Raw genomic sequence first — 25,889 nt, forward strand, 5'->3', positions numbered from 1 at the left:
ATGACCAATCAGGAGACAAGATACTTTCAAAGCTGGAAGGGGGGAAACAGAGGGTCTGTCTGTCTGTGTGATGCTTTTGCTGGGAACAAATCAGGAATGCAGTCTCAAACTCTGTTAAGTTAGTAAGTAATCTAGCTAGAAAATGCGTTCGATTTCCTTTTGTTTAATGGCTGGTAAAATACGCCGTGCTGAATGGAATGTATATTCATTTTTTTGTCTTTTTGTAACATAAGGTTTTGCCTAGAGGGATTCTCTGTTTTGAATCTGATTACCCTGTAAGGTATTTACCATCCTGATTTTACAGAGGGGATTCTTTTACCTTTTCTTTAATTAAAATTCTTCTTTTAAGAGCCAGATTGACTTTTCATTGTTCTTAAGATCCAAGGGTTTGGGTCTGTGTTCACCTGTACCAATTGGTGAGGATTTTTATCAAGCCTTCCCCAGGAAAGGGGGTGTATAGGGGTTGGGGGGATATTTTGGCGGGAAGACATCTCCAAGTGGGCTCTTTCTCTGTTCTTTGTTTAACACGCTTGGTGGTGGCAGCATAGGGTTCCAGGACAAGGCAAAGTTTGTACGTTGGGGAAGTTTTTAACCTAAGCTGGTAAGAATAAGCTTAGGGGGTCTTTCATGTAGGTCCCCACATCTGTACCCTAGAGTTCAGAGTGGGGAAGGAACCTTGATAGTAACATGCCTGCATTTGCACATGATCTACAGACACGTAAGCAAAGCTATAATTACAAATTGAATTAAATAGTGTATGGGTGTAATAGGAAAGAACAGTAGTAAAGAAAAGTTTATAAGACTAATCTATCGCTGACGGGGCTCTTGAAAATGTACCAATACTACTAAATTTCTATAAATTATGCGAGCTACTGTGCTGCTTCTTGAGTAAGCCAGTGCAAAGCCAGATGGAAAACTAGTTAACCAAACTGAATTGTTTGTTTCCCCTCAGCCCATTTTCAGCTCTAAGGAGTAAAACTGCATTATAATGGATGCCGAATCCTGTTTTTATGAACAAAATGTGAACCAAAATACAAAGTAGGTGGTGTTAGGAAAAACGAATTCTCTTGCTGCTTTGAAGCTCAACATAGCTTTAAGAAAAGTCAGTGCAGACCTGCAGAAATTGGGTCAGGTGTTGCATTCATGTAGCCCTCTAAGATGACTGATCTCATTAAGATCAGCAATATTTTTTTTATTCCTTGCTTATTTTGTTGTTTTCCCTGAGCATGTAGGAAATGGGAATGTAGACTAGATAACAATGTTTTCTATCCACGCTTACCAGCTAACAGCGAATGAAGGGCATATACTGCAGTGCACTTCATGTAACTGGCATTTTCTTGTGTAGCACGGCAGTTTGAGCTCAATCTCCCTGCTGTAATATAGTCTTGCATAGGAATTGTTGAACCTTTCTCACTAGTGATGATGTATAGGCTGGAAAGGATCCCGCTAAGCTCTCATAGCCTGGGCCGAGTTTGCAAAGCTGTCTGTTTTTTAAAACAATAATTTTAAACTTGAAAACAGTACATTTGATCTGAAATCATTGAGAACGTGGAATCCCCCAGTGCCACTTTTCAAAGTAGAACTGCTCATTAAGCTTTCCTACACAGACCCCCAAATTTTGATTTAAAATGAGACCCGCTGAAGAATGCGAGTAAAAAATGCTAATGAATCAATATTCTCTACTACTCATTTTGCACAAGTGGAAACAATTTCACAGGATGCATGGCAGCAGTGGAGCATCAGGCCCATTATATTTACTGACTCCGTAGAGAGTTAAAAAATAACTTGTAAGCTGAGGGCAGACAACATAAGCGAGAGCCACTGCTGAAACAGCACACTCAGCGCCTCTAAATGGTTGTGAAATCGTGTGTGTATCTTGCATTTCTTGCTGCCCAGGAAATGGTGTAATCTCTGGGTGGCCTTCACTGTTCAGTACAAACTATGATTTCCTATTCCTTTTTGTATTTTACTAGCAGGAGTCAACAAGTCCATCTGATCTCCTGAAATCTGGAAATCCTCACAGAGGATTTCTTGGACATGGTGTTCCATGGCACATCCTGTTTCAAAACAAACTTCAGATGTTAACAGACAAGCTGCGGGTGTGTTGTGCTCTAAGTCATTACCCAATAAACTCAGAAATAGAACTGTTATAGAATCATCCTCTTACTATGGATCTTCTTTCCCTTGCCAGGGTACGTTCTTAAATGGATGTCAGATATATGAAATATTTATCATACGACAAGCTTTATACACACAGTATTTATCATATAAAATCTTGCTACAAAAACTCGATAAAGGGAATAAAGTTAATCTGTTTGAATAAATAAACCCAAAGAATACAAAACAAATTGAGATGTTGTAGGCCTATTTAAACTTGGAATTACTATATGCTGTTAAACTTTGCAGAAATTAATATCTAAATAAGGAAAAATCCATATGACTGCAGAGAAAGACCTGATACATTGAGGAGTATCTCTTTTCAATTCATTTTATTACTCCGTGCCCTACTCACCTTTGTACTGATTAGTCACCACAGGGATCCATGTCTTTTTCTAGAAAGGACCATTTTCTTTTAGCCAGCTGCATGGTGGTGTTGAAATTAAGTTTATTTAGCACTTTGCTTGTGCTAAATAAAACAGTCCTTTACAAAAATGAATGTTTGTTCTTTACTTATTATTTTAGAAGCAGAAATTTGAGAGAAAACAAATCATTAAAAAAAGTAGTTAAAATTACATGAAGGTTTTGAGATACAGCAAAAAGCTGGACATTTGCACTCTTGTGAGAATAAGGTCACTGTTTGTTCTACTTCTTACGGTTTATAGAGGATCACATGAATGGCAATATCTAGGCAGTCGGTTGAGTTCAAGGAGGATGCATTAACAGCTTTAATTCTGGATGTCCTTGCTGTATGTATATTTAAGCCAGATCTTTACCACTTTAATTATTGAAAGCCTTATATTTAATATTTCATGTTTTTACATATGCAGATATTAGGATCTAATAATATTGTGCTCTTGCATAGCACTTTTGATCCATACATCTCAGACTTTATAAAAAGAAGGTATTATTGTTTCCTTTTCCTAGGTGGGTAAACTAAGGCACAGGGCGGTGAAGTAACTCCCCCTAAGGTGTCCCGTGTCAAAGTATGCCTAGGAACTAGACTAGTACAATGGGGCTGATCCTGGCCCAATGAAAAGCAAAGCTCCCTTTGACATCAATAAAAGCAGGATTGGTTTCAGTGAAAAAAAATAATATGGAAATGATATTCTATTTTTTTTCTTTATATAAATCCATCCTAAAAAGTGGATATCCAGCTGAGAGTGCATTAAGCATGATGTATTAGTTCAAAAATCTGGTATGACAGTCACCTGCTTTTTCTTCAAGAACCAATACAGTTATACAGACTTTCTTTAAACTGCAGGCATGTGTGAATGTGAAAGAAGCAACATAGCTCTGGTAAAGCACGTCCTATTATTACAAAGCAAACTTCCATTGAAATGTATCAGAAAAATTGGGAGAAGTGCTAGTAGGTAATCTAGCATTTCTCATTGTCAATGCAGAATTGCTCACTTCAGGATATTCTCCAGCACTTTTGCCCCAGTTTTAAAAAGTTCAGGTGATCAGGCATCTCTCGCTTCCCTTGGGAGACCATTTCAGTTTAGTAGATTTCACCATAAGGACACCTAAAATAGGTGTTTGTAGACTGAAAAACTTGCTGTGCAATATAAATTGTAATGTTGACTTGACGCACGCTAAGGGCCTTATTTTGCATTCCTTCTGCAACCCAGACTCCTATTAGCTTAAGAGGAAAGCTGCCAGAAGCTGAGAGCAGACAACTGGGGATGGATCCCTCGCCTGTTCTGTTCATTCCTTCTGAAGCACCTGGCATTGGCCTCTGTCAGAAGACCGAATACTGGGCTGGATGGACCATTGGTCTGACCCAGTATGGCCATTCTTATGTTCTTAGGAGTCGGTGCTCTAAGAATGTGCTGTCTCATCCTTACGTTTTATAAAGTAAAATAGTGGCTGCATATGTTCAATTGGTTTTTTTGTTTTCTCAATAGTAGATTGAATCCCATTATACACAATCTAGTCTTTTTACAGTTAAGGTTGAAATCCTGTTATATTATAAGCATTAGTTTTAGCTATTCCGTACCCAGCCAAATTACCTCGGTTAGCAATATTGTTTTCGACTGAAAAATGCCAGATTTGCTCAACTGCTAAAGAGAAATCTCTGCACAATTTAAAAAAAAAAATCAAATTTTGGGTGTCTTCTGGGTAAGTAGACCTGACCTTCCCATACTATAAAGCTGTCCTCGCACCTTTGAATAGCATCAGGGTATGCTCTGGGCAAAATTTCAGAGGAGAAAGATGCCCCTTGGTGGCATATTGGGGTTTAGAAGAAACAGGCTAATTTCATGATCAGAATTGGGGACGGTTTCTTACAGATCTACCTATCATTTCTAGAATAGATCAAAGATAAGAAAGACCAGGGTAATACAGAAGTTTTATTGTAAAACCAGTACAGTATATTGTAACTTGAAATGAAATGGAATATCTTTTCTCTGTCAGGAAAATATAAGTCTATAAACACAATTTTGAGATATGTCATGATTGTAGTCTTATTGTCTGTAGCTCAAAAGTTGCTTATTACTATTTCTTCAAATTTTCCACACAGCTACATCTCCTTTTATAATTATTGTAGCTGCTTGTAGTTAATCTTTTTAAAAAGCTTATTTTCCAAGTATCTAAAGTTTTAGGTCCACCTACCCTTTAAAGAAATAAGCTTGATTGTAAAACTTCAAACTTTACATATTTTAAATAACATTAAAATCTAGGACATAAGTTTATTGTTTTTAAAATACTTATTTACAAAATTTGGTTATAATTTGGCACACTGACATATCTTAAGTATCCTTAGGGCTTTATATGCAGGGCAAGAAGAAGTGGAGGAGAAATGTTTCTACTGCAACCTTTATGCAAGTCTATCTTTATCCGGCTAGCTGGAAGAAAAGGGGCATTGCCCCTTTAAGTGCTCCCTGACAGCTGGTAGGAGAAAATGCAAAGTTTATGGGGATGGACAGGAAGGGAGGAAGAACTTGGAGCCAGGTCAGGACAGGGTCACTGCATTGCCCTTCCTGTTGACCAGAAGAGTGGAGAGGTATTTATACCCTATGCAGCCACAAAGAGTCTCTCTTGAGCAGGATCAGGATTTGGCACACTGACAGGTATCTTACAACACCCGAGGGCTTTATAATGCTTATGCAGGGCAAGGAGAAATGGGAGCCTTGCAAACAATTCCGATGTGTCACAGAGCAGTGACAAGGCAATAGGAACTGGAGGTCCCAGGACTAGAGAGAAAGATCAAGCCAGGAACTCCCTGGAGATCTTAAGTTCTACATTGGGCCAGTAGTTTTAATAATAATTTATAAAAGGCAATAGACTGAAAAATATGAGTAAAAGTTAAGGTTGCTACAGTGTGTGTGCATATGCTGAGGAATGTACAATTTGGGAGTGGAAACAGCAGTTGGTTGGAAATGAACAGTTAAGAAAAGGCTGATAAATATTCAAATGCACCATTAGATCAGCAATCTCTTTAAGAAATGTACATATGTGAAATACTGTGCTGCACATTCCAAAAGCAACCTTGCTCTAGCCCTTTATAGCTACCCATTATCCGTTTATTAAGTTCAGTTACATCATAACTGAACACATGTTGACTCCTTTCATCTTCCTGTGGTAAATAAGTAACTTGATTAGACAAGCACCAAAGAAAAGCATCAAATACTTGGGATGGCACAAGGCAGTATAACTGCAATTAATAGGATGAAAGTAAGGAGCCAGTTTAGCTGAATATCAGCAAAAGCAAGCATCCTGACAGTGAGATTTATTAGACTGTGGAATAGTCTCCCAAGGGAAGTAGTGGAAGTCATTGCTTATGACTTTAAAAAGAAGATTGGATACAAGCACTGAAAATTAACTTCAGGGAACAACCATATGGAGATAGTGTAATGGACTAGGTGACTTAGATCTTGTCCATATCTAATGTCTATGAATCCAGTGCCATAAAGTCAGACATTTTGGATTCTTGAAAACAGAGATGTAGAGGATAAATGGGCTGTTATTGGACAGGATTTTAACAGCTAAGCTCCTCCAAACTATCTTGAAAATGGTTCTGATATCATTGGGGATTTTTTTTAAAGCAAACACTGAGGATATCGGGCACAAACGCAAAAAGTAATGTGTTAAATATAACTAGAAGAATGTAAATCTATTGTGGAGGATAGTAAAATTGTATTGCCCCTCTGTCTGCAATGAGTGAATTTTCCTATATAGCAGTTGAATTGGCAAGAGGGTAAAATAAAGACTAATGCTCTCCTAAGAAAGAGGATACTGCTTTGTTCAGGTTTGCTGAATTGCTTAAGCTCGTACGGCTTGCTGTTACCAAAATATGCTGTTGCTTCAGTGCAGCTCTCCCCAGTGCTTGCTTCAGTCTGATATAGAGATTTGTGCTACTGTCTCATCAGTGCTTCATATTAATTTTGACATGTAATAGTGATGCTGCAGACAAACCAGTGCACAGAGGAGAGAAGTTTGTGATCCTGAGGTAATTAACATTCATGACTCCGGCTTGGAGCAGCATCCGCCAAGCCTATGCATTGCAGGGGGGGAATGTGCACTCACACCTCCTTTTGTGCTGATAGGGGATCTGTGTGGAGTAATTGAAATGCAGGGCTGTGAAGCACTGCTGTAGTTTTTTTATTTCTGGAGCAGAGGGAAACATGTTTGCTGTGGATCTTTTTTGTTTTACCAGAGAATATGTTTGCTGAGAATTGAAGAAATGGCCCTAGAAGAATTGGTGCAGAGATTAAATGCGGTTTTCCAGTGCACTGGTAGGAGGAGCTGCTGGTCTGAAATAATGTTTTGTTGATGCTGTCAATGAATTTATAGGTGTGGGGTTTTTTTGTGTGTGTGGGTTTTTTTTAGTAAATCCCTGTGACTTGAATAGCTTTCTTTATGTTCAGCTGTGTTAGAGAGAGAAAATCTTTTGTTATTCACATAAGAGTATCTCGCGTTTACGTTGACACTCACTATTTTTAGTAACATTTCATTATGTTTAGAAAGGTTTTAGTTATTGGAAATTAATGAAGCCAGGTTTAGAAAGATCCTTTTGAATTGATTCTTAAATAACTTATTTAAGTTATTCTTAAATAACTGCTAGCACAGTCAATTAGTATAAACCAGTCTGGAGTCTTTTGCGGTTCAGACCCAGCTGCAGCTACAGAGTGGGCAGGGGAGCTGTAAAGCAGGCTTTAAAAAAGCAGATATGTGAATTAATGAAAATCTAAGGCACAGCAACCTCTATTTTAGGTAGTTCTAAGTTGCACTTCCAGGAGGATGAAGTCATGACTCCACTAGTCATAGGAAATTCAGTGGTGCATCTAAATAGGAATAAAACCTGCAGCAAATATCTGTAAATGGTTTTAGGATTATAAAAAGATTAGTATGATTTCTGACAATTGCTTAGTATTTAAAGGTTTCTGAAAATTTAAATATTTTAGAACTGAGTAGCAGCATATAATGTTTTTATCTGTGGTTGGATTGAGGTCCGGGAGAACTTTCATGGGCAATTGCAGAAATGTGAACACATTATAGAATCTACAGCATACACCTTTGCATAATGGATCTAATGCTTATCTTGACAGTGCAGGGAAATATTTTTTACATCCTTTGAAAATATTTTCTTTTGCTAGTTATTCTTAGGCAGATTTTGCAAGTTTTGCATCTCCTTGTCGTCCAAAGCGTACTGGTGGGTTCTTAGTACAGAAATTTCAAAGTATCATTCCTTGCAGATATTGAAATTTGGAGGATTTATTTTCTTGGGATGAACAACACTCTCATTCCCAAAGCATGAATATAGTATTTTTCATTCTTGCATACTGTCCTTTTCATTTTTAATCTGATAGTAGGAGATAATTTTCAAGATGGCTGATGCCATTTTCCAATGAAGAGATTAAATACCAAATTTGAAACATACAGATGAGCTGCATCAATGTTGTTGACTAGAGGGAGTGCTCGTTTAATAAAAGGTATTTTAAGGGAAAAAGAGTTTAAGATGAGCACAAAACATTACATTATAAGAAAAGGTCATTGTACTCGTTGTTTTCTACTTACATTGCTTCTCACATGCCTGTTTCCACCAGATATCTTTATCCTTTCTCTGTTCAGAAACATTGGGGTCTCTCTCAAATTCACAGGTATTTCTTTTTTTAATGCCTCTCTTAATTTAGTGTGGTTTTTTATAAAACACAAAGCCGGTGACCTTATTTTTGTGTACTAGTCATCTAATCGCATAAGATGCTATGCAGTAACCAAACTGTTAGCTTAAATAATTCCTATATTAAAAATGTTTCTTTCCCTCTCAGTTGTGGCTATACTTTTGTCTCGGGTATGACCAGCTATAAAGCACACCTTAGATCAGTGATGCCCAATGTATATCAATATAGGTAATAGACTTGTGACTTGTATGGGAGGTTTTTCTTCCTGAACTTTATTATGAGTCTGCAGGCTGGGTGCTGGGCAGCCTGGGCACATCTCCGAACCATCCAGCTGTGTGCATCCTAACCTACAAGAGTGCAAACAGCTCCCAGCCCTAATTTCTCCCACTGGGGCAGGCACTGACTTGTATTGCTAATAATTTATGCAAATGTATATCTATCTCAAAATGGGGTGATACTTTAAATAGAGTGACATCTGCATGGTTATATGATTTAGCTGTACTTGTGTGCGCTGTCTGTGTCTGTCTGTCTTCTCTCTCTCTCCATTTCTAAAGTGCCAATCACTAGTATCTAGGAACAGTCTTAGCAAAAAATACCCCTGCATCCTCTTTTCTGCCTTCCATGAGATTGCATTTATAGGTAACCTTACTTCAGTTGTAGTACTATTTAAACTGAGCTTTAATTTTTTTTCCCATCCCCTTTTTATTTTTTTCCTTAAGACTGATTTATTGTAGTCTTCTCAAAGGGCTCTGTTGGCCACCTCCTATTTTCACATTGTGCTCCTTGAGTAAAGCCGTCTACTCACATGACTTCCACTACCACCTCTCTTCACTGACCAAAAAAAACTTCATTACTGCAGAGTTAAGGTTGCACAGTAGTGTCTCACACCCTTTCAGGAAGTCAAGTTCAGCAAAACTCAAACTTCTGTAAACCAGGAAATCTAAAGTTATGGTGCATACCCACGTAACTGTAACTCTGCCCCCCTGGAGCTGGAAGTAGTCACTGGGAATTTGTGTGTCCACTCCAGCTGCGTTCACCATGATAAGTGCAAGTGTATTGAACAGTGGAGGGATTAGCTGGAGCAGCTTGGAAGAGCTGTAACTGTGATATGAAGCAATCGGCGGGGGGAATGTAAGGCCCTCTGTCTGACCCCCTATGTGTGTGATCAAAAGAAAGAGATGGAAGTGTATCTTGAGAGATCCAGTATGCCTTATTTCAGCACTGTGTTGTGTAGGTTGTGTCAGTAGCAGGGCACAGGGGTCTTCTTTCCCTGGGGATTGTCAGCAGTGAGGTGGGAGATGAATGTAATCTGTGGGTTTAATGAAGGGCAAGTGAAAGTATCGTGTTAGATGGCATCATGTCCCAAAGGGTGAGGGAGTTGTGAAATTTTGCAGATATGGGGTGGTCTTTTTGTGGTGTAAGGTAAGGGAACATCTACACTTCAAGCTGGAGGTGTAATTTCGAGCATGGGGAGACATACGATGCTAGCTTTGGTTGAGGTAAAATGCTAAAATTACTAGTGTTGCTGCAGTAGTGCAGGTGGTAGGATTGGCTAGCCACCCCGAGTACAGTCCTGCCCAGGACCCTAGGTACTCACTCAGGTGGCTACCCCAGCCAGCTGCCTGCACCCGCAACAGCTACACTTTTAGCAAGTTAGCTCTATCAAACCCAGTGCACATACATTTATCCAAGCTGAAATTTATACCTCCAGCTCACAGTGTTAAACATACCTTAAGAATTGCTTGCACTTGTGGGGGTACCCTGCCAGGCATCCTGACCCTGGAGACTTCCACAGAGGCCAGGTCTGACTTGCTGGGAATGCGGCCTGCATATCCCTGTCAATGAAAGCTAGGCAGGGGAAACCACCGGGTGTGAGAAGTGCCTGGTTGGTGGAAGCAGGCAAGAGAGCTGCAGGAAGAGCTGGCTCATCTATGTGGCATCTGGGAGCCCGAGGACTTCATAAACAGGACACACATGGAGACATGTGGGATGGAGAGTACTAGCTGACTATGGATAACTACAGCAGCACCAGAGGAGGAAGGAGAACTGTCTGCTTTGCGAGGAGGAAATCAGCTGCGGTTCACCTCAAGCAATAGACAGTTCTCCACCCCCACTCAGGTCCCCTCTCCATCAAGGTGAAGAACCGTATGCCATACTGGCAACAGGAGGTGAGGAGCAGACCCAGTAGCTGAGGAGGAGGAGCCATTTGCCCCCATAACTGAGAGGCTGATGGCAGCTGCACCCAAGGGGAGGAGACAGAGTGCTGGTGATTGGTGACTCCTTCTGAGGAGAATGGAGGCATCCATCTGCCAGCCTGATGTGATGTCCCAGGAAGTGCGCTGCATGCCTGGAGCCTGCATCCAAGACATTACAGAAAGGTTGCCATGGCTCATCCATCCTTATGATCACTACCCCATGCTGCTCACTCATGTGGGCACTAATGCCAGGTCTGACCCTGAGCAGATCAGCAGTAACTACTGGCTTCTGAGTGCAAGGGTGAAGGGGTCGGAGTGCAATTTGTGTTCTCATCCAGGCCCCCGGCAGAGAGTCAGGGCCCAGGCAGGGATGTGCTCATCCTGGAGATGAATGCATGGCTGCACGGATGGTGTCTATGGGAGGGTTTCAGCTTCCTCAACCATGGGATGCTATTCCAGGAAGAAGGTCTGCTGAGAAGAAATGGGGTCACAAGACCAAGAGGGAAAAGAGCATCTTCATGCACAGACTTGCCAACCTAGCGAAGAGGGCTTTAAACCCTCTTTTAGCCCTTCAGATTGGGCAGGTGACAAAAGTCCACTGGTAGATATATAAAAAAGGCTACCTTAAGAGCGGAATCTGATGATAAAGAGAATATGCATATCAGATAACAGAGAATATCTGTAGGAAAGCGTAATCTTCAAGCCCTGGGCAAAAAGTGTAAGTTACACTAGCAACATTCTCTTAAAGGCGTCATTAGCTTAAACTGACAAGCCAAAGAGAGCTAAAGGTAGGAATAGTTCAGAATGGGACATGTGACATAGTGCGATGGAATAGACACATACAATTTTGTTGTTGCTGAATCAGACTGAAGACTTTTCTATACAAGATTTTCAGGTATCTGAAACCAGACATTTTAATGGGAGATTTGAGCCTGCTTCATAGAATCTGTCTGGCAAGTGTGTTTTTTATTTGTTTTTAGTTCATGATTTCTTTTGTCTCATCCTATTGTGCCAGTAAAATCTGCTTTTAAGACAACTTGGATGCTGTTAAGTGGATCCGTCATTGGTGGGTCTTGTGGAAAGTGACTGAATTTAGACTTTGGGAAAGACGGAATCAGGAATGAGTTTTGGCCTGAGTACAAAGTCAGGAACAAGGGTTTTGTGATATCCAACATCAACTGTGTTATTGTATATGGAGGCTGGCACTAGCCAGTGTGAGTATGGAGAGATCCGAATAATCCAAATAACCTAGGCCAGACAGTAATATTTCTAAGGTGCAGGGAGAGATTGATAGACCGCTTCCTAGCAGAATGTCTTCCTCAAATAATTACATGATAACATTTAATGTAAGAGTACACACTTTTGAGGATCACAGTCTAACTCTTTTTTCTGTCAGTAGCCTGATTTCTTATTTAAATGTTGTACCTGGAGTAAAATAAGATTTGAAGAGTACGAAAGTAAAACATGCTAAGATGATTGGTGTCACTGAACAGCGTTGTTACCATAGAGCACCTAAACACAATCACCTTTTAGTTTTGGGGCTTTCACTGTGCTCCATTCTTGTTGCAGTCACTGTATTACAGCACTTCTTGTAGTGAGCCTTGCTTCCACACCTATGACTGACAGTGCAAGTTGGTGTCTTTTTATTCCTCACCCACCTCTCATCAGCAATTTTTCTCTCCCTCCACCCAACAACTGTTCATATCCCGATTAATTTAAAGGGAGGATTATTTACAGTAGAAATTAGAGAGAATCAAACTAAACTGAAATGAAGCAGAGTAATAAACTTGTCTGATTCTAGAAATAACACTCACCAAGCTAAATTCTTTACGTTTAAAAACATTAAATTACTGTAAACAGCCCTGTCTGACTTCCGGAGTGGGCGAAGTCCCTTATTTTGATTAGTATCATATCCCAGCCAGTGTCATGTCTTCTCCATGTAGTACAATCCTTTAACCCATGCCACACTCTCTCTCGCTGGCTGCTTTTCAAATCCAATTTCAAACTATATTCTGGGCAGTGTAACACTCTTGCAAAACCTGTTTGGTAGGTAACTCCTCTCTCTCTCTCTTCTTGGTACTTCTACTGTACTCAGCACTATAGTGCCTGAGCGCCCTGCTGCTATGGCGGGAAACGTGTGCCAAACATAAGGCTCTTGTGTCTTGTCAGGAAGACAACAAGTTTTAGTGACCCTTCTTAGCGTTTACATGAGGGAGTTCCATAGCCAAGCAGAGACTGCTTCCATTAATCTTGTTGGTGTCATAGTCCTTTCTCTCCTTAACTCTCAACGCTTGTGCATCAGCAACCTGGCCAACCATTTTCTGTTAATGTCAGTGTTGAGATTAGCAAGATAGAAAGGTATTTATGCTACTTAAAATCCATTGACAATGTTTTTCCATTTTCCTTTGGAAGAATTATGGGTTTCCGTTATTTCAGTCTGCTCAATCACAGGTTTTAAATAAAAAAAAAAAAAAAAAAAAAAAGTAAACCAACACATAATGATTCCTAAGAGCTTAATATCTGGGCCCATTGAATTAAATGTTCAGTGTTAAGCTTCAACTCTAGAATCTCCCTGTCCTTCCCCCCCCCCCAAATTATACAGTGCTTGATTTCCACTTTGATCTAAAAGATAATCCTATCTATTTCTCTGCTTCAGTAACATCGTTTTCTCTTAAATCAGTTTATTTGAAAACACTAGACTTTGAGCTGCTCTGAGAACAGACAAGACAGGAAGCAAGATGGTTATTTTTAAGAATAGTTCCTATCGTGTGCTGCTGGGAGGGTGGGGGGGAGAAAGGAAGAGTTGTCTCAATGTGATGGTTGAAGGTCTTTAAATATAGACTGATTTTTTTTTTAATTTTATTGAGCGATATGACAGGAAAGTAAGAAGGTTGTGTAAGGAATGCAGCTCAAAGGAGAGCACCATTATTTAAACATTAGGGGAGTGGAAACGTTTACCAATTTCTATGTTGTTAATTTTGCACAGTGTGCTTTGCACAGTTCCAATTTATTGTATCAGTGAGAGATCCCTTCCTGTTCTTAAGAACTGACTGGACAGGGAACAAACGTTTCCACATCCTCCACCTCTGATCTAGTATTTGGACACAAGAATGATTACTTTAGGTTTAGATTGACATATTTAACTTCCTCCTTTATTTTTCTTTTAGTTAGCCATTATAAGGTGCTGATCTAGTGCTGAATTAAATACACACTCCAGCTGTCATGTGTGGATTTCTTTTATTTTTTAATTTTTTTTTTTTTAGGCCCTGAAAAATTGTTGCTGGGGGCTTATGTAAGCTCTGTGTTGTAGAACAGAATTCATTTAATCATAACTGCTAAGTTTTATGCAACTTCATGTGTCACGTATTATGCAAGTTACTTAATTAGCTAATTTGCACACTTAGTCAAATTTGACTATGACCACAAACATCAGTGTTGAAAACACAGTGGATTTAGTGGTGGTGAGAGGGTGTTCAAGACTACGGTTCCCTTACAGGGTTTCTCCCAAGTGATAGAAGCCGGTGTGGGGAGGCAGAACCTTTATTCGTTGCCTTCCTATGTTCGGGCAAGGATTTGTGGAGATCCAGAAGCACTTTGCATAATGAATCCAAAGCTCGCTGTGCTACTGATATATATTGGAGTATGCGTTAGTAAGGAAAAAGTTATTAAAAGGATCAAGGTTTGTTCTCTGACACCATTACTGCCAAAACAGAAGGCTGTGAACACTATCATTAAATCTATGGCTTCCTAATTGAAACACCTTAGTTTTAACCCTAGGCATTAGTTTAAAAAAAAAAAAGATAGTGATTAAAGGATGTTCTCAGGATAACATCCTATTTTAAAAAATATGAATGTGTCACAAATAACATTAAGTGAATTTTTAAAAAAATCTTAATTTGCTTTTCACTCTTTGCTTGCTGTTAGTTTGCATTTTGTATTTTGTGCAGACTGTAAACGGGGCAGACCTATTTCTAATTATTTTTGCTTTGATTCTGTCAGTGCTAGAGAATATGGGCATTGCCAGCATCGTTGCAACTGCCTAGCTTGCTGTTAACGTACCGTCTGTCCACATGCTGGTGTGTGCATTTGACTGAAGTGGAAGGAAGTGGTAGGGAGCAAATGATTGAATTCACGGAAGTAGTAATAATAAAAGATAATTGTTCTAAAATTAAATGTGCATATGATACGTAAGAGTGCTGGGACTAGAGCTTCCTGAGGCACAAGCTCTTTTTCTATCCCTCTCCCCTCAAAGAGGGTACATGGGAGGTGTGGGGCCATAGCTCTCCATCTCTCACACCAGCCAGTGGAGTTAATTACCATGGAGAGGACTGCTCACTGCATCCTTCTTTAAAGGTTGCACAGCAGGCATGAATTTCGTGCTGGGGAGATTTGCAAGACATTTTGACTAGAGCTGGTCAAAAAATGGAAAAACTTCACACACAAATGTTTTCCTTTTCATTTTTATTGTCAAAAAAATTCCAAATTAACTTATTTTATTTTGGACCAGCTGTAATTGTGATCTAAATGCAGATCAGAGCATACGTGGCACAATCCAGCTTGTAAATAAATCTTTAGTATAGGAAATGCTTGACTAACTTACTGAACATATGATATACTACCTGTCTTCCGCAATTTGTTAACTTTTCTCTACCATGACTGTCCATTATGACCTGGGCGCCTCAAGATAGATGTCCCTGTTAGGTTAACAATTTAAATAACCAGGATTTTCAGGCAAAGTGAGAGACAAATAAAAAATAATGGTGTTATCATTCCATGTGGGGCAGGACTTCCATAATCACTCACTTGTGACATAACTCTGGTCCCACAGAAGTTACTGGGAGTTTCATCATTGAGCTCATTGAGAACAGAGTTACACAAAACTGGAGCACTTTGAAAATCTCATGCATTGTGTAATAGTATGTTGTACATCATTTGTGTAATATTTACTCAGAAAACTTATCACTGCTGAGTGCAATCATCCACAGCACTATGATTGAGTATGGGGACTGTGTTTTTATATATAATATATAAAATAAACACACACACACACACAGAGCCAGAAATGTGCATGGTACTTTGTAGATGAGCCATACTTGACAGGAAGGAAATTGAAATCTAAATTAGACTCAACAAAAGATGAAAACGTCAGACAAGGATGTACAGTCTGGAAACGTACGATAGTCATCACATAAAATAAGGTCACAGGCATTTGATTTTACATAATGTGCACTGTGATTTTGGTTTTAGTGTTTTATTTTTGTGAGGGTTGGAGATGGAAGGCTTCCTGAGTGAAGTTGGTTTCAAATAGGTATTTGAAAGACAAAAGAGAAACCAAGTGACACATGGGATTAGGGAGGTCTACAAATTGCAGTGGGCCACAGGGGATTAAATATAGCAGTACCTGAGGAAGGAGGACCCAAACGGACCATGAAAGAAAGGAGGCATGGTGAATGTGTGTGTCAAAAGATGGGAGGGGAAGGAGTTAAGGTAGCCCCACTTGACATATTGGAATTTTGTTCCAATATTGCTACACTAGCCACCTTTGTGACACCTTTTTTATTAAACTGAATGGAAAATGGCATAAAATAACACCTTTGAAATTGCTCATTGTGATTTTAGTACAATGTAGAACTGCAGGGTACAACATGCTTCTGAAAATCTGGCCACTTCATTTAGGTTTGTAAATATGAACTGTGCTTTTTTGAAAGTCTGGGCCTTGTAATCTACTTGCGATAGTGTGCTTATGTGATGTACTGAATTTTCTTTATCTAGCAATTAGTAAACCTAGAGAACTTTGAGGGTGGTGGGGAAGAAACTTGTATTGCATTCAGTCTCCATGGTCTATAATGTTGCCTCTATAATCATAGAATCATAAAAATGTAGTCAGCCTCCTGCTGTGAGACCGGGCCAAGTGAACCTAGACTGTCCCTGACAAGTGTTTGTCTGTGTTCTTAATAACCTCCAATCATGGGGATTTCCCAGCCTCCCTTGGAAGCCTGTTCTTGTACTTAACTATCCTTATAGTTAGGAAGTTTTTTCTAATATCTAAGCTAAATCTCTTTTGCTGTAGATTAAGCCTATTACTACTTGTTCTACCTTTAGAGAACATGGAGAACAATTGATCACCATTCTCTTTAGAACAGCATTTAAGATACTTGTATACTATTATCAGGTCCATCCTCAGACATCTTTTCTCAAGACTAATCATGTCCACTTTTTTTTTAACTTTTCCTCATAGGCCAGGTTTCCTAAACATTATCACTTTTGTTGCTCTCTCCAATTTGTCCATGTCTTTCCTAAAGTGTGGAGCCCAAAACTGGACACACAATCCAACAGAGCCTCACTAGTATCAGGTAGAGTGGGACAGTTATCTCCTGTATCTTACCTTCAACACTCCTGTTAATTCACCCTAGAATTATATTACCCTTGTTTAGCAAGTGCATCACATTGTTGACTTATAATCAATTTGTGATGCACTATAATCCCTTCCCACCCCCATCCTTTTCTGGAGTATTACTGGTTGTCCAGTTGTTCCCCATTTTGTAGCTGGGCATTTGATTTTTATTTTCTTCTAAAGTGTAGTACTTTGAACTTGTCTTTATTGAATTTCATCTTGGTCTACCTGGGACTGAGATTGCATGAAAGACTCTTATGTCAAAAGATGTACAATTAAAAGAAAAGACAATGTAGATGGTTCATTTTCTTAAGCACTTGGAGAGAAAGGTGATCAGGAACAGTAAACATGGATTCACCAAGGGAAAGTCATGCCTGACCAACCTGATAGCCTTCTATGATGAGATAACTGGCTCTGTGGACACAGGCACCAACTTCTTCTGGTGCCAGTGGGTGCTTGACCCCTCTCTGCCCCTGGCCCCACCCCGATTCCACCCCTGCCCCGTCCCTTCCCGCCCCCATTCGACTTCTCCAAATCCTTGCCCCATCCCTGCCTCTTCCCTGCCTCCTCCCCTGAGCACGCCACATTCCTGCTCCTCCCCCCTCCCTCCTAGCACTTCCTACAGCTGTTTGGCAGCATCAAGAGCTGAGAGGGAGGGAGGAGCAGAGATGTGGTGTGCTGGGAGGAGGGGGCGGGGCGGGAAGCTTGGCTGCCAGTAGGTGCAGAGCACCCACGAACTTTTCTCCGTGGGTGCTCCAGCCCCGAAGCACCCACGGAGTTGGCACCTATGTCTGTGGACATGGGGAAAGTGGTGGACATGATATATCTTAACTTCAGCAAAGCTTTTGATACAGTCTCCAACAGTGTTCTTGCCAGCAAGTTTAAAGTATGAATTGGATGAATGGACTATAAGGTGGATAGAGAGCTGGCTAGAATGTCAGGCTCAACGGGTAGTGATCAACGGCTCTGTCTAGTTGGCAGCTGGTATCAAACGGAGTACCCCGGGGTCAGTCCTGGGGCTGTTTTTGTTCAACATCTTTATTAATGATCTGGATGATGGGATGAATTGCACCATCAGCAAGTTTGCAGATGACACTAAACTAGGGGGAGAGGTAGATATGCTGGAGGGTAGCGATAGGGTCCAGAGTGACCTAGACAAATTGGAGGATTGGACCAGAAGACATGTGATGAGGTTCAACAAGGACAAGTGCAGAGTTCTGCACTTAAGAAGGAAGAATCCCATGCACTGCTACAGGCTGGGGACCAACTGGCTAAGCAGCAGTTCTGCAGAAAAGGGCCTGGGGATTACAGTGGATGAGAAGCTGGATAAGAGTCAGCAGTGTGCCCTAGTTGCCAAGAAGGTTAATGGCATATTGGGCTGCATTAGTAGGAGCATTGCCAGTGGATGGAGGAAAGTGATTATTCCCTTCTACTTGGCACTGGTGAGGGCACACCTGGAGTACTGCATCTAGTTTTGGGCCCTGCACTGCAGAAAGAATGTGGACAAATTGGAAAAAGTCCAGCGGAGGGCAACGAAAATGATCCGGGGACTGGGGCACGAGACTTACAAGGAGAGGCTGAGGGAACTGGGATTATTTAGTCTGCAGAAGAGAAGAGTGAGGGGGGATTTGATAGCAGCCTTCAGCTACCTGAAGGGGGGTTCCAAAGAGGATGGAGCTCGGTGTCAGATGAGAGAACAAGGAGCAATTGTCACAAGTTGCAGTGGGGGTGGTTTAGGTTGGATATTAGGAAAATTATTTCACTAGGAGGGTGGTGAAGCACTGGAATGGGTTACCTAGGGAGGTGGTGGAATCTCCATTCTTAAGAGATTTTAAGGCCTGGTTTGACAAAGCCCTGGATGGGATGATTTAGTTGGGGTTCGTCCTGACTTGAGCAGGGGGTTGGACTAGATGACCTCCTGAGGTCTCTTCCAACCCTAATCTTCTATGATTCTATGAACCCTTCCCGTATTTAATTGGCAGGCTGAGTTGTTTGTATGGTTAACTGGATTTTTGTATGGCTTGTAATATAGTTTTTATTTTCTTGGAAGCTGTTCAACTCTGGCTGTTTCAGAAGAGGCTTTTTTTTCCTTGGTTTACATTAAAACCTACACATCGTTGTGTGATGGTTTTTTTGTTTTTTTTAGAGCCTATCTCATTTTCTTATTGCATTTAATATAGTGATTTTAGACCCCAGTACTGCAACAGGCTCCGTGCAAATGGACTCCTGTGCCCACATGAAGCCAGTTATGAGATCAGGGCCTTAGGCTTCTTTACAGTGCCAATCACTGGAAGGGTCCAATTCAACTCTCATTGAGTGTCTGATCAACTTTGTGGGGAATTGGATCAGGTCCTAAGTGCTTCCCTGGAAAATAGTTCTGCAATATGTGGAGTTTGTGTTGTCTTGTTCTCTGCCTAACCTTTACAATTGAAGGAGAATTTAATTTTATAAGAAAAAAGATGTCATTTATAAAATATAAAATCACAGTGCAAATCATTTTAAACCAGATTTAATTTTAGTGTTACTGTATAAATTAATAGCTTGTATTTTGTATAGTACCATTTATCCAGCATCTTCCCAAAGTTCTTTACATACCTTATACAAATATACAAGGTCAGTGCACCATTTAACATCTCTGGCAACACTCTAAAGCTGGCAGTGAAGGTGAGTAACTTAATTCAGTGAAATTACAGGGAGAATTTAAATAGAATGTGGTTATCCAATTTGGAATTTGTTTATTTCCAGTTTTGTACTCTGTGTGAGTAAATAGTGTGTGGGTGTAACGAGCAAGCTGCCTAGTCTGGGTATTGTTCTTTAGCATCAGTATTCTGACAATCACAGAGAATCTTAAATGACCTTCGATAAGGCACATATAAAATCTTGTCTGAAGGAATAAGTCTGTGACAAGATGGTGATCCATGAAGACATGGCTGAAAGCTTATGTACAGTAAATGCTTTATTTTAGTAAGCATTTATTTATTTATTTTTGTTCCGAGCCAGTAAGTTTTGCTCTCATTCTCATGCAGGAGTGATATGGTATACGTCAACGATGGTTGTACAGATAGTTACATTAATCCAAAACACAGATATTAAATGGGAGAGAGAAAGCATTAATGCCTAAAGAAACAGAGGTATAATTTAGAGTGGACATTAAAGTGTTTAAATATTAATTAGATATAACTTGGAAATTTGTTTGTGGAGCGGGGCAGTTACCCCACTTCTGGGATAGAAGGAGTGAGAGCAGCTGAGAGAGGCTGGGTGGGGAGCTGGCCCTGATAAGAGGGCTGTGAGTAAGAAGCCGGGAGAGTTTCACTTCAGCCCTGGAATGAGAAGGACCTAGCCACCTGGGAGAGTCAGGGTACCTTCGACAGAGCAGTGCTGGGGAAGGGGCAGGCTGAGCTGGGGAGCTCAGGCCTGGCTACCTCCCAGGCTGAGGCCTGGCAGGAAGGCCTAAAGAGGTAATGGGGCTGCAGGAAGACAGCTGGGGCTAGAAAGGCAGCAGGTCCAACCCCCTTGCCAATGATGAGTGACCATTACAGACTGCAGTTTGCCCCAGAGAAAGGGGGCTAGATGACGACTGGCAGTAGCCACAGAGGCAAGGTGGGCATAACGGGAGGGGGTTCCCCTGGGAGGGGAGACCCAGAGTGTGGGGGTGCTGATGTGGGGCAGCACCCCAAGATAAGGGGCACCAGGATCCAGGAGGGACACAGAGCCTGAAGTACAGTGGTGGAGATGAGGAAGCAGGTACTGGTAAGGAGATACCAGCCAGCAGGAGGTGCTCCGAGGCAGGACTGAGCTAATTCCCAGAGTGACCAGCAGGAGGTGCTGCGGTGGTGAGTGTGCGCGATGCTACAGTTTCAGCAAAAATGAACATTGTGGTTTGAGGTAAAATGAAGAGATATGTTATGGAGCAAGGTGGTGGTAGTTCTTGTTTCTATATGACTCTGGTGCAGTCACACCTGCCATCGCAATTCCAAAATGCACTGCTGTTCTGTCTGTCTCCGACATGGGTGCAGAGAAAAGGCTTTCTGCGCCTTCTCTTGATTCCAACACCCTTGCACATCGGTGTCCAAGCAGCCACAATATAGCTCTAGTTATCTTCTGTTTTACTTTGATAATTTGCTAACTATTTATATAGTTCCTTATAAAGGTAGTTCCAATAACTGTTCTTTACGTGCAATATATGCAGTTTTCTGAGGCGTGCAAAATATTTTATTGCATTTTACTGGTGAGGGACCCTATTTTAGGTTTGAGCCATACATTGGCACCTATAGATATCCTAGTTATAGGTTTACCATCTGTCCTGGTAGGACCAAGACCATCCTGATTATGTCGTGGTTGCATTAGAGTCCATCAGACACATGCTGTGCTTTTTTTTTTATTACCCTGCATAAAAAGCCATGGAGTTGGGGACAATTTTTTGAACTGTGAAATATTCTACACACACGGATTTGATTACTAATTGTCTTTTGGAACTGTAGTACACCTCTACGCTGATATAACGCAGTCCACGGGAGACAAAAAATCTCACTGGGTTATAGGTGATACTGCATTATATCGAACTTGCTTTGGCCCCCGTGTTCCTTGTTCCCTGACCGCCCCCTCCAGAGACCCCTGTCCCTAATCACCCCCAGGACCCCACCCTCTTCCCAATCCCCTTGCTCCCTGTCCTCTGACTGCTCCAACCCTTATCTGCACCCCCTCCCCCTGACAGGCACTCACTGGCAGTGGAGGGAAGAAGAGCAACACGGCCCCAGCCCGCTCCACTCCGCCACCTCCCAGCCATGGTGCTCTGCTTCCTGTTGCTGGTGAGTGCGGGGAGGTTGGGAAAAGGACGCCCCCTGTACTCACCGGCGGCTGGAAGCGTAGCACCGTGGCTGGGAGTAGAGGGTGGAGTAGAGCGGGCTGGGGCTGGGCTGCTCCGCTTCCACTGCTGCTGGTGAGTGCAGGGGGGATCGCTTCCCCCAAGCCCCCTCCCCCAAGCGACACAGCTGGGGCTAGGGAAGTGGAGCGGGTTGGTCCTGGCCCCGCGCTAATCCCCCGGGCCACTCTGGGACTGCGGAGCCCCCAAAAGTGCCCACTCCCCAGCTTCTGCTTCCCAGACCCTGGAGGTGGGGAAGCCCCTGACCGCCCCCAAGACCCTCTGCCCTTATCCAACGCCCCGGCCTGACCCAGCACCCTTAACACGCTGCTCAGAGCAGCGTGTTGGAGCTTTGCTGCGTTGTATGCGAACCCACATTATACTGGGTCGCGTTATATCGGGGTAGAGGTAACATGCACGGTTATTTCAATTTAAAAATTCTAAATCACATTATACTATGATTGGTCTACTGTTGATACCAAAATCCGTATAAGATCCAAGAATATATTGTTTTGTATTTACTTCACAAATAACTTCTTGCTGTACAGTCATTGATATGCAGAATCTGTGTTTGGTCTGAAATACTAAACTCTTAGGATAGACTGTAGCTTCAGCAAGAAGTATTTTAAAGGAAAGCAGTCATGTGTGTTAAACATAACATGTGACTTGTGTTAAGTTTACAGTTTGTTAGAAACCATTTTGGATTATCATCCTGATTCTACCCCCTCTCTGCCCCCTTTGTTTACAAAAATAAATCAATACATCTCCAACAGATTGAGGAGAAAACGCTCAGACCTTGCTCTCGCTGCAAGGTTTTGAATCTGGATTCCAAAAGACATTTTTCAACATTTTGGGATGTTCAGGTCCAGAGTTCTACTTTGGGTCAGCCTTTTTAATTTTTTTTTTTAAATCTTCAAAAAGAACATTAAAAAATTCTTCAATTTTGCAGAGCATCTTCCGTCTGATTACTTTATAGCACTTCTAACCATTAATGAATTAATGCTACAGTAATTCACACCTTATGTATGCTTGGTTGGACATTAGCATGGTTGTGCAATATTTTGGAGTTGTGCTGTTGAGTAATATATAAATTACTTTTATTAAAATATTTAATAATCTGACAAACAGTTTTATGGCATTTCTGACAGTACCGTTGTTTGCATTTCACTCAGATAGAAACTGCACAGATATTTTTATTAAATTGTGTCCTTAAATATTTTTTTTAAAGGTAAGACAGCACTGTTGCAGGTAAAACTCTGTCAAAGCTGTACTAAAATATATGCTTTAGTTCAACCAGAAGTTATGGCCTCAATATAGGAATTACTGGGTGAAATTATTTGACCCGTGTTATGCAGGAGGTCAGACTAGATGATCATAATGGCCCCTTCTGGCCTTAGCATTTATGAAAAGCCTTGATTGTTTATGACGGCCAGGGAATAGCTAAGAGCTAACATCATGTACATCAGACATGTGGATGTTTGACAGCAAGACATGGAAATTAAAGGGGTTTTGTATCTTTACAGGTTTAATAGATTTTGCCACTGAGTTTCTAAGAATGAACGCTACTCTGATGCACTCTGCTACAGAGGGGTTCACTTTAGAAGAGAAAGTGGAGCTTGTTCAGATGACCCTTTAATGGAAATGGGGGTGGAGGTACTAGATAGCCAATGGATTGTTCACAGAAAGGCCTTTGTGTAGAGATTACAACAGTATATATTCTGAAGATGAACAGACACTGAGGAAGAAACCTTTCTTTAAAGAAATTTTTAAGAAAATTTCAAGTTATAAACCAGCAAATTTATGTTAAGGTTTATCTTGTTCTACACCAGAGTTATTTTATGTTTTCGAATAAGAATTCTTTACTGTTTCAGATCTGTTCCTGGTTCTTAACCTTATTTTTGGTTTAATTATATATGAGAAAAAGCTTGTTGAACTGCGTGAATAAAAAAAGATTAGCTTCATAAAGCATTATAAGGGGCTGGATATTGAGGAAGTCTGTTCCCAGCACTTGTTTGCATCATTTGTAGAGGTTCTTTGACTTTGTATAGAAGTTCAACAATTGCCTATTTCCTAAACTTTTGTTTCCAGAAAACTGAAAGAATACATAATCTGATGTTCAAGCAAGCTGAATGGAGTTGGTAAATTTGAGAGTGAGAGCGGACTTCACATCTGTTCAGTATTTTATAGCATTATCCATCCATTACAAATGAACTTAGTATTTACTCCATTTGTCTTTGATGACCTAATCAGCTGCTTGTGTTTGATAGTACTGAGCACCAGTGACTTGTTCAATTATGTTCCATGAAGATACTGGATAGAATCTTAATTGACTATAGTAGAAAATTCTTCCAATAGAATTGCAAAATCCCATTACTTTACTTCCAGCCAGAAGTGTATTTATAGACTAGTACTGTTGAAGTTGGCTGTATAGGTACACTATGCTAAATGTATTTTTCCAGCTCTTGCTAGTACAAATAATAAGCTAATACAAATCTGAAGACCGATTTTGTGTCTTTTGAAGAAGGAGTTTGGCTGCCATGCTTAGAAATTGCTTGTGACCAGCGGGTAAATATTTCATGATATTTCTACAGTGTATGTAAATAATTTAAATATTTTTCTCTATTCTTTCCCATCACATCACTCTCAAGTAAACAAGATATAATTTTATTAAATTGTTCAGGGAGAAACTGAAACAGCCAAATAGCTAAGGGCCAAAAGTTGCTCTCATCCTTCTCTGTGGATGCACAAAGCCCTGAATTCCGCTGGACCATAGTGGTACTTCTACATATGTGAGGCAGACTGCACACATGGACTCTACATCTTCTATCAGCTTAGGGTGTAGCGATCCACAGCAACTTTTTCCAAGGCAGTCTGATGGGGAAGCGGGTGTGACCAGTGGGCTGACCATTACACAGATCCACTGCCTGAAACCCCCATGCTGGGAAATTACAATAGCTTTTCATAGGTGTATGCTCTTCTAAAGTCAGCAGAAAGTGGCAGAGCTAGTGCTCTGAATTCCAGGGTGGATTGATTGAAATCACCAAACCTCAATTTAAATAATCAGTTTTAATCAACTTTTCCATTTTTACTTTATTTTCTAAAGAAAGATGCATTCTCATCGGCTGATCTAACCATTAGAACATGTTGATTTACAAATAAATAGAACTTTGCATTAGATTTAGTACATCTTACTGATACCTTGAAGGGTAAAACACTATATATACATTTATTAAATAAAGAATCTGAAAATATTAAGCAATATAATTGCTTAATGGTACATTTTTGAATATGTTAGAAAATGGTGAATTACATATTGCTTATTTACTAGATAATTTAACTTTTTGCTCATGATTTGTATCAAGCTGCATTAGGATGGTAACTGGAATTTTAAAACAAAACAATATATCAAATCTATTTTTCTTAAACAAAACAAGCCCTTAATACAGTACATAACTATTGTGCCATATTTATAACTAGGGCCCTACCAAATTTATGGTCATGAAAAAAGCTTCATGGACCGTGAAATCTGGTCTTCTGTGTTCTTTTACCCTACTATACAGATTTCTTGGGGGAGCCAGCATTTCTCAAACTGATAGTCTTGACCCAAAAGAGGGTCTCAGTGGGGGAGGTCACAAGGCTATTGTAGGTGGGTTGCAGTATTGCCACCCTTACTTCTGCACTGCCTTCAGAGCTAGGTGCCCAGAGACCAAGGGCTGCTGGCCAGGTGCCCAGCTCTGAAGGCAGCGCCCTGCCAGCAGCAGCACAGACATAAAGGTGGCAATACCATACCATGCCACCCTTACTTCTCTGCTGCTGCTGCTGGCGGCGCAGAAGTAAGGGTGTTAATACTGCAATCCCTCTACCATAACCTTGTGACCCACCCACCCACCCCCTTTTGGGTCAGGACCCCTACAGTTACAACACTGTGAAATTTCAGATTTAAATATCTGAAATCATGAAATATATATATATATATTTTATATCCTAAAACTGTTAAATTGACCAAAATGAACCATGAATTTGGTAGGGCCCTATTTATAAATCATGACCTCAGAAGTTAGATATTCCCCCCCATCCCCCAATTCTTTCTTTATATAGAAAGCAGCCTTTAACTCAGTGTGTGATAGAGGCTCATGGATTCTGTGTGTGTAGGATACATA

The 25,889-nt window shown here is 40.7% G+C and overlaps 1 protein-coding gene across 11 annotated transcripts in view; it reads left to right on the forward strand.

The window, feature by feature from the left end:
* Window positions 1-25,889, forward strand: part of MCF2L (MCF.2 cell line derived transforming sequence like) — a 266,639-nt gene that overhangs the window by 51,070 nt on the left and 189,680 nt on the right. The window contains exon 1 of one of the 11 annotated variants that reach the window (XM_073350221.1): window positions 6,709-6,893. The exons of the other annotated variants lie outside the window; for them this stretch is intronic. Within the exon in view, the coding sequence (XP_073206322.1) occupies window positions 6,842-6,893 (52 nt within the window). The 5' untranslated portion in view covers window positions 6,709-6,841. Of the gene's footprint in view, window positions 1-6,708; window positions 6,894-25,889 lie in introns of those variants that run through there. 11 annotated transcript variants of the gene reach the window in all.

Source organism: Lepidochelys kempii, chromosome 1 (assembly GCF_965140265.1).
Source record: "Lepidochelys kempii isolate rLepKem1 chromosome 1, rLepKem1.hap2, whole genome shotgun sequence".
Lineage (NCBI taxonomy): Eukaryota > Metazoa > Chordata > Testudines > Cheloniidae > Lepidochelys > Lepidochelys kempii.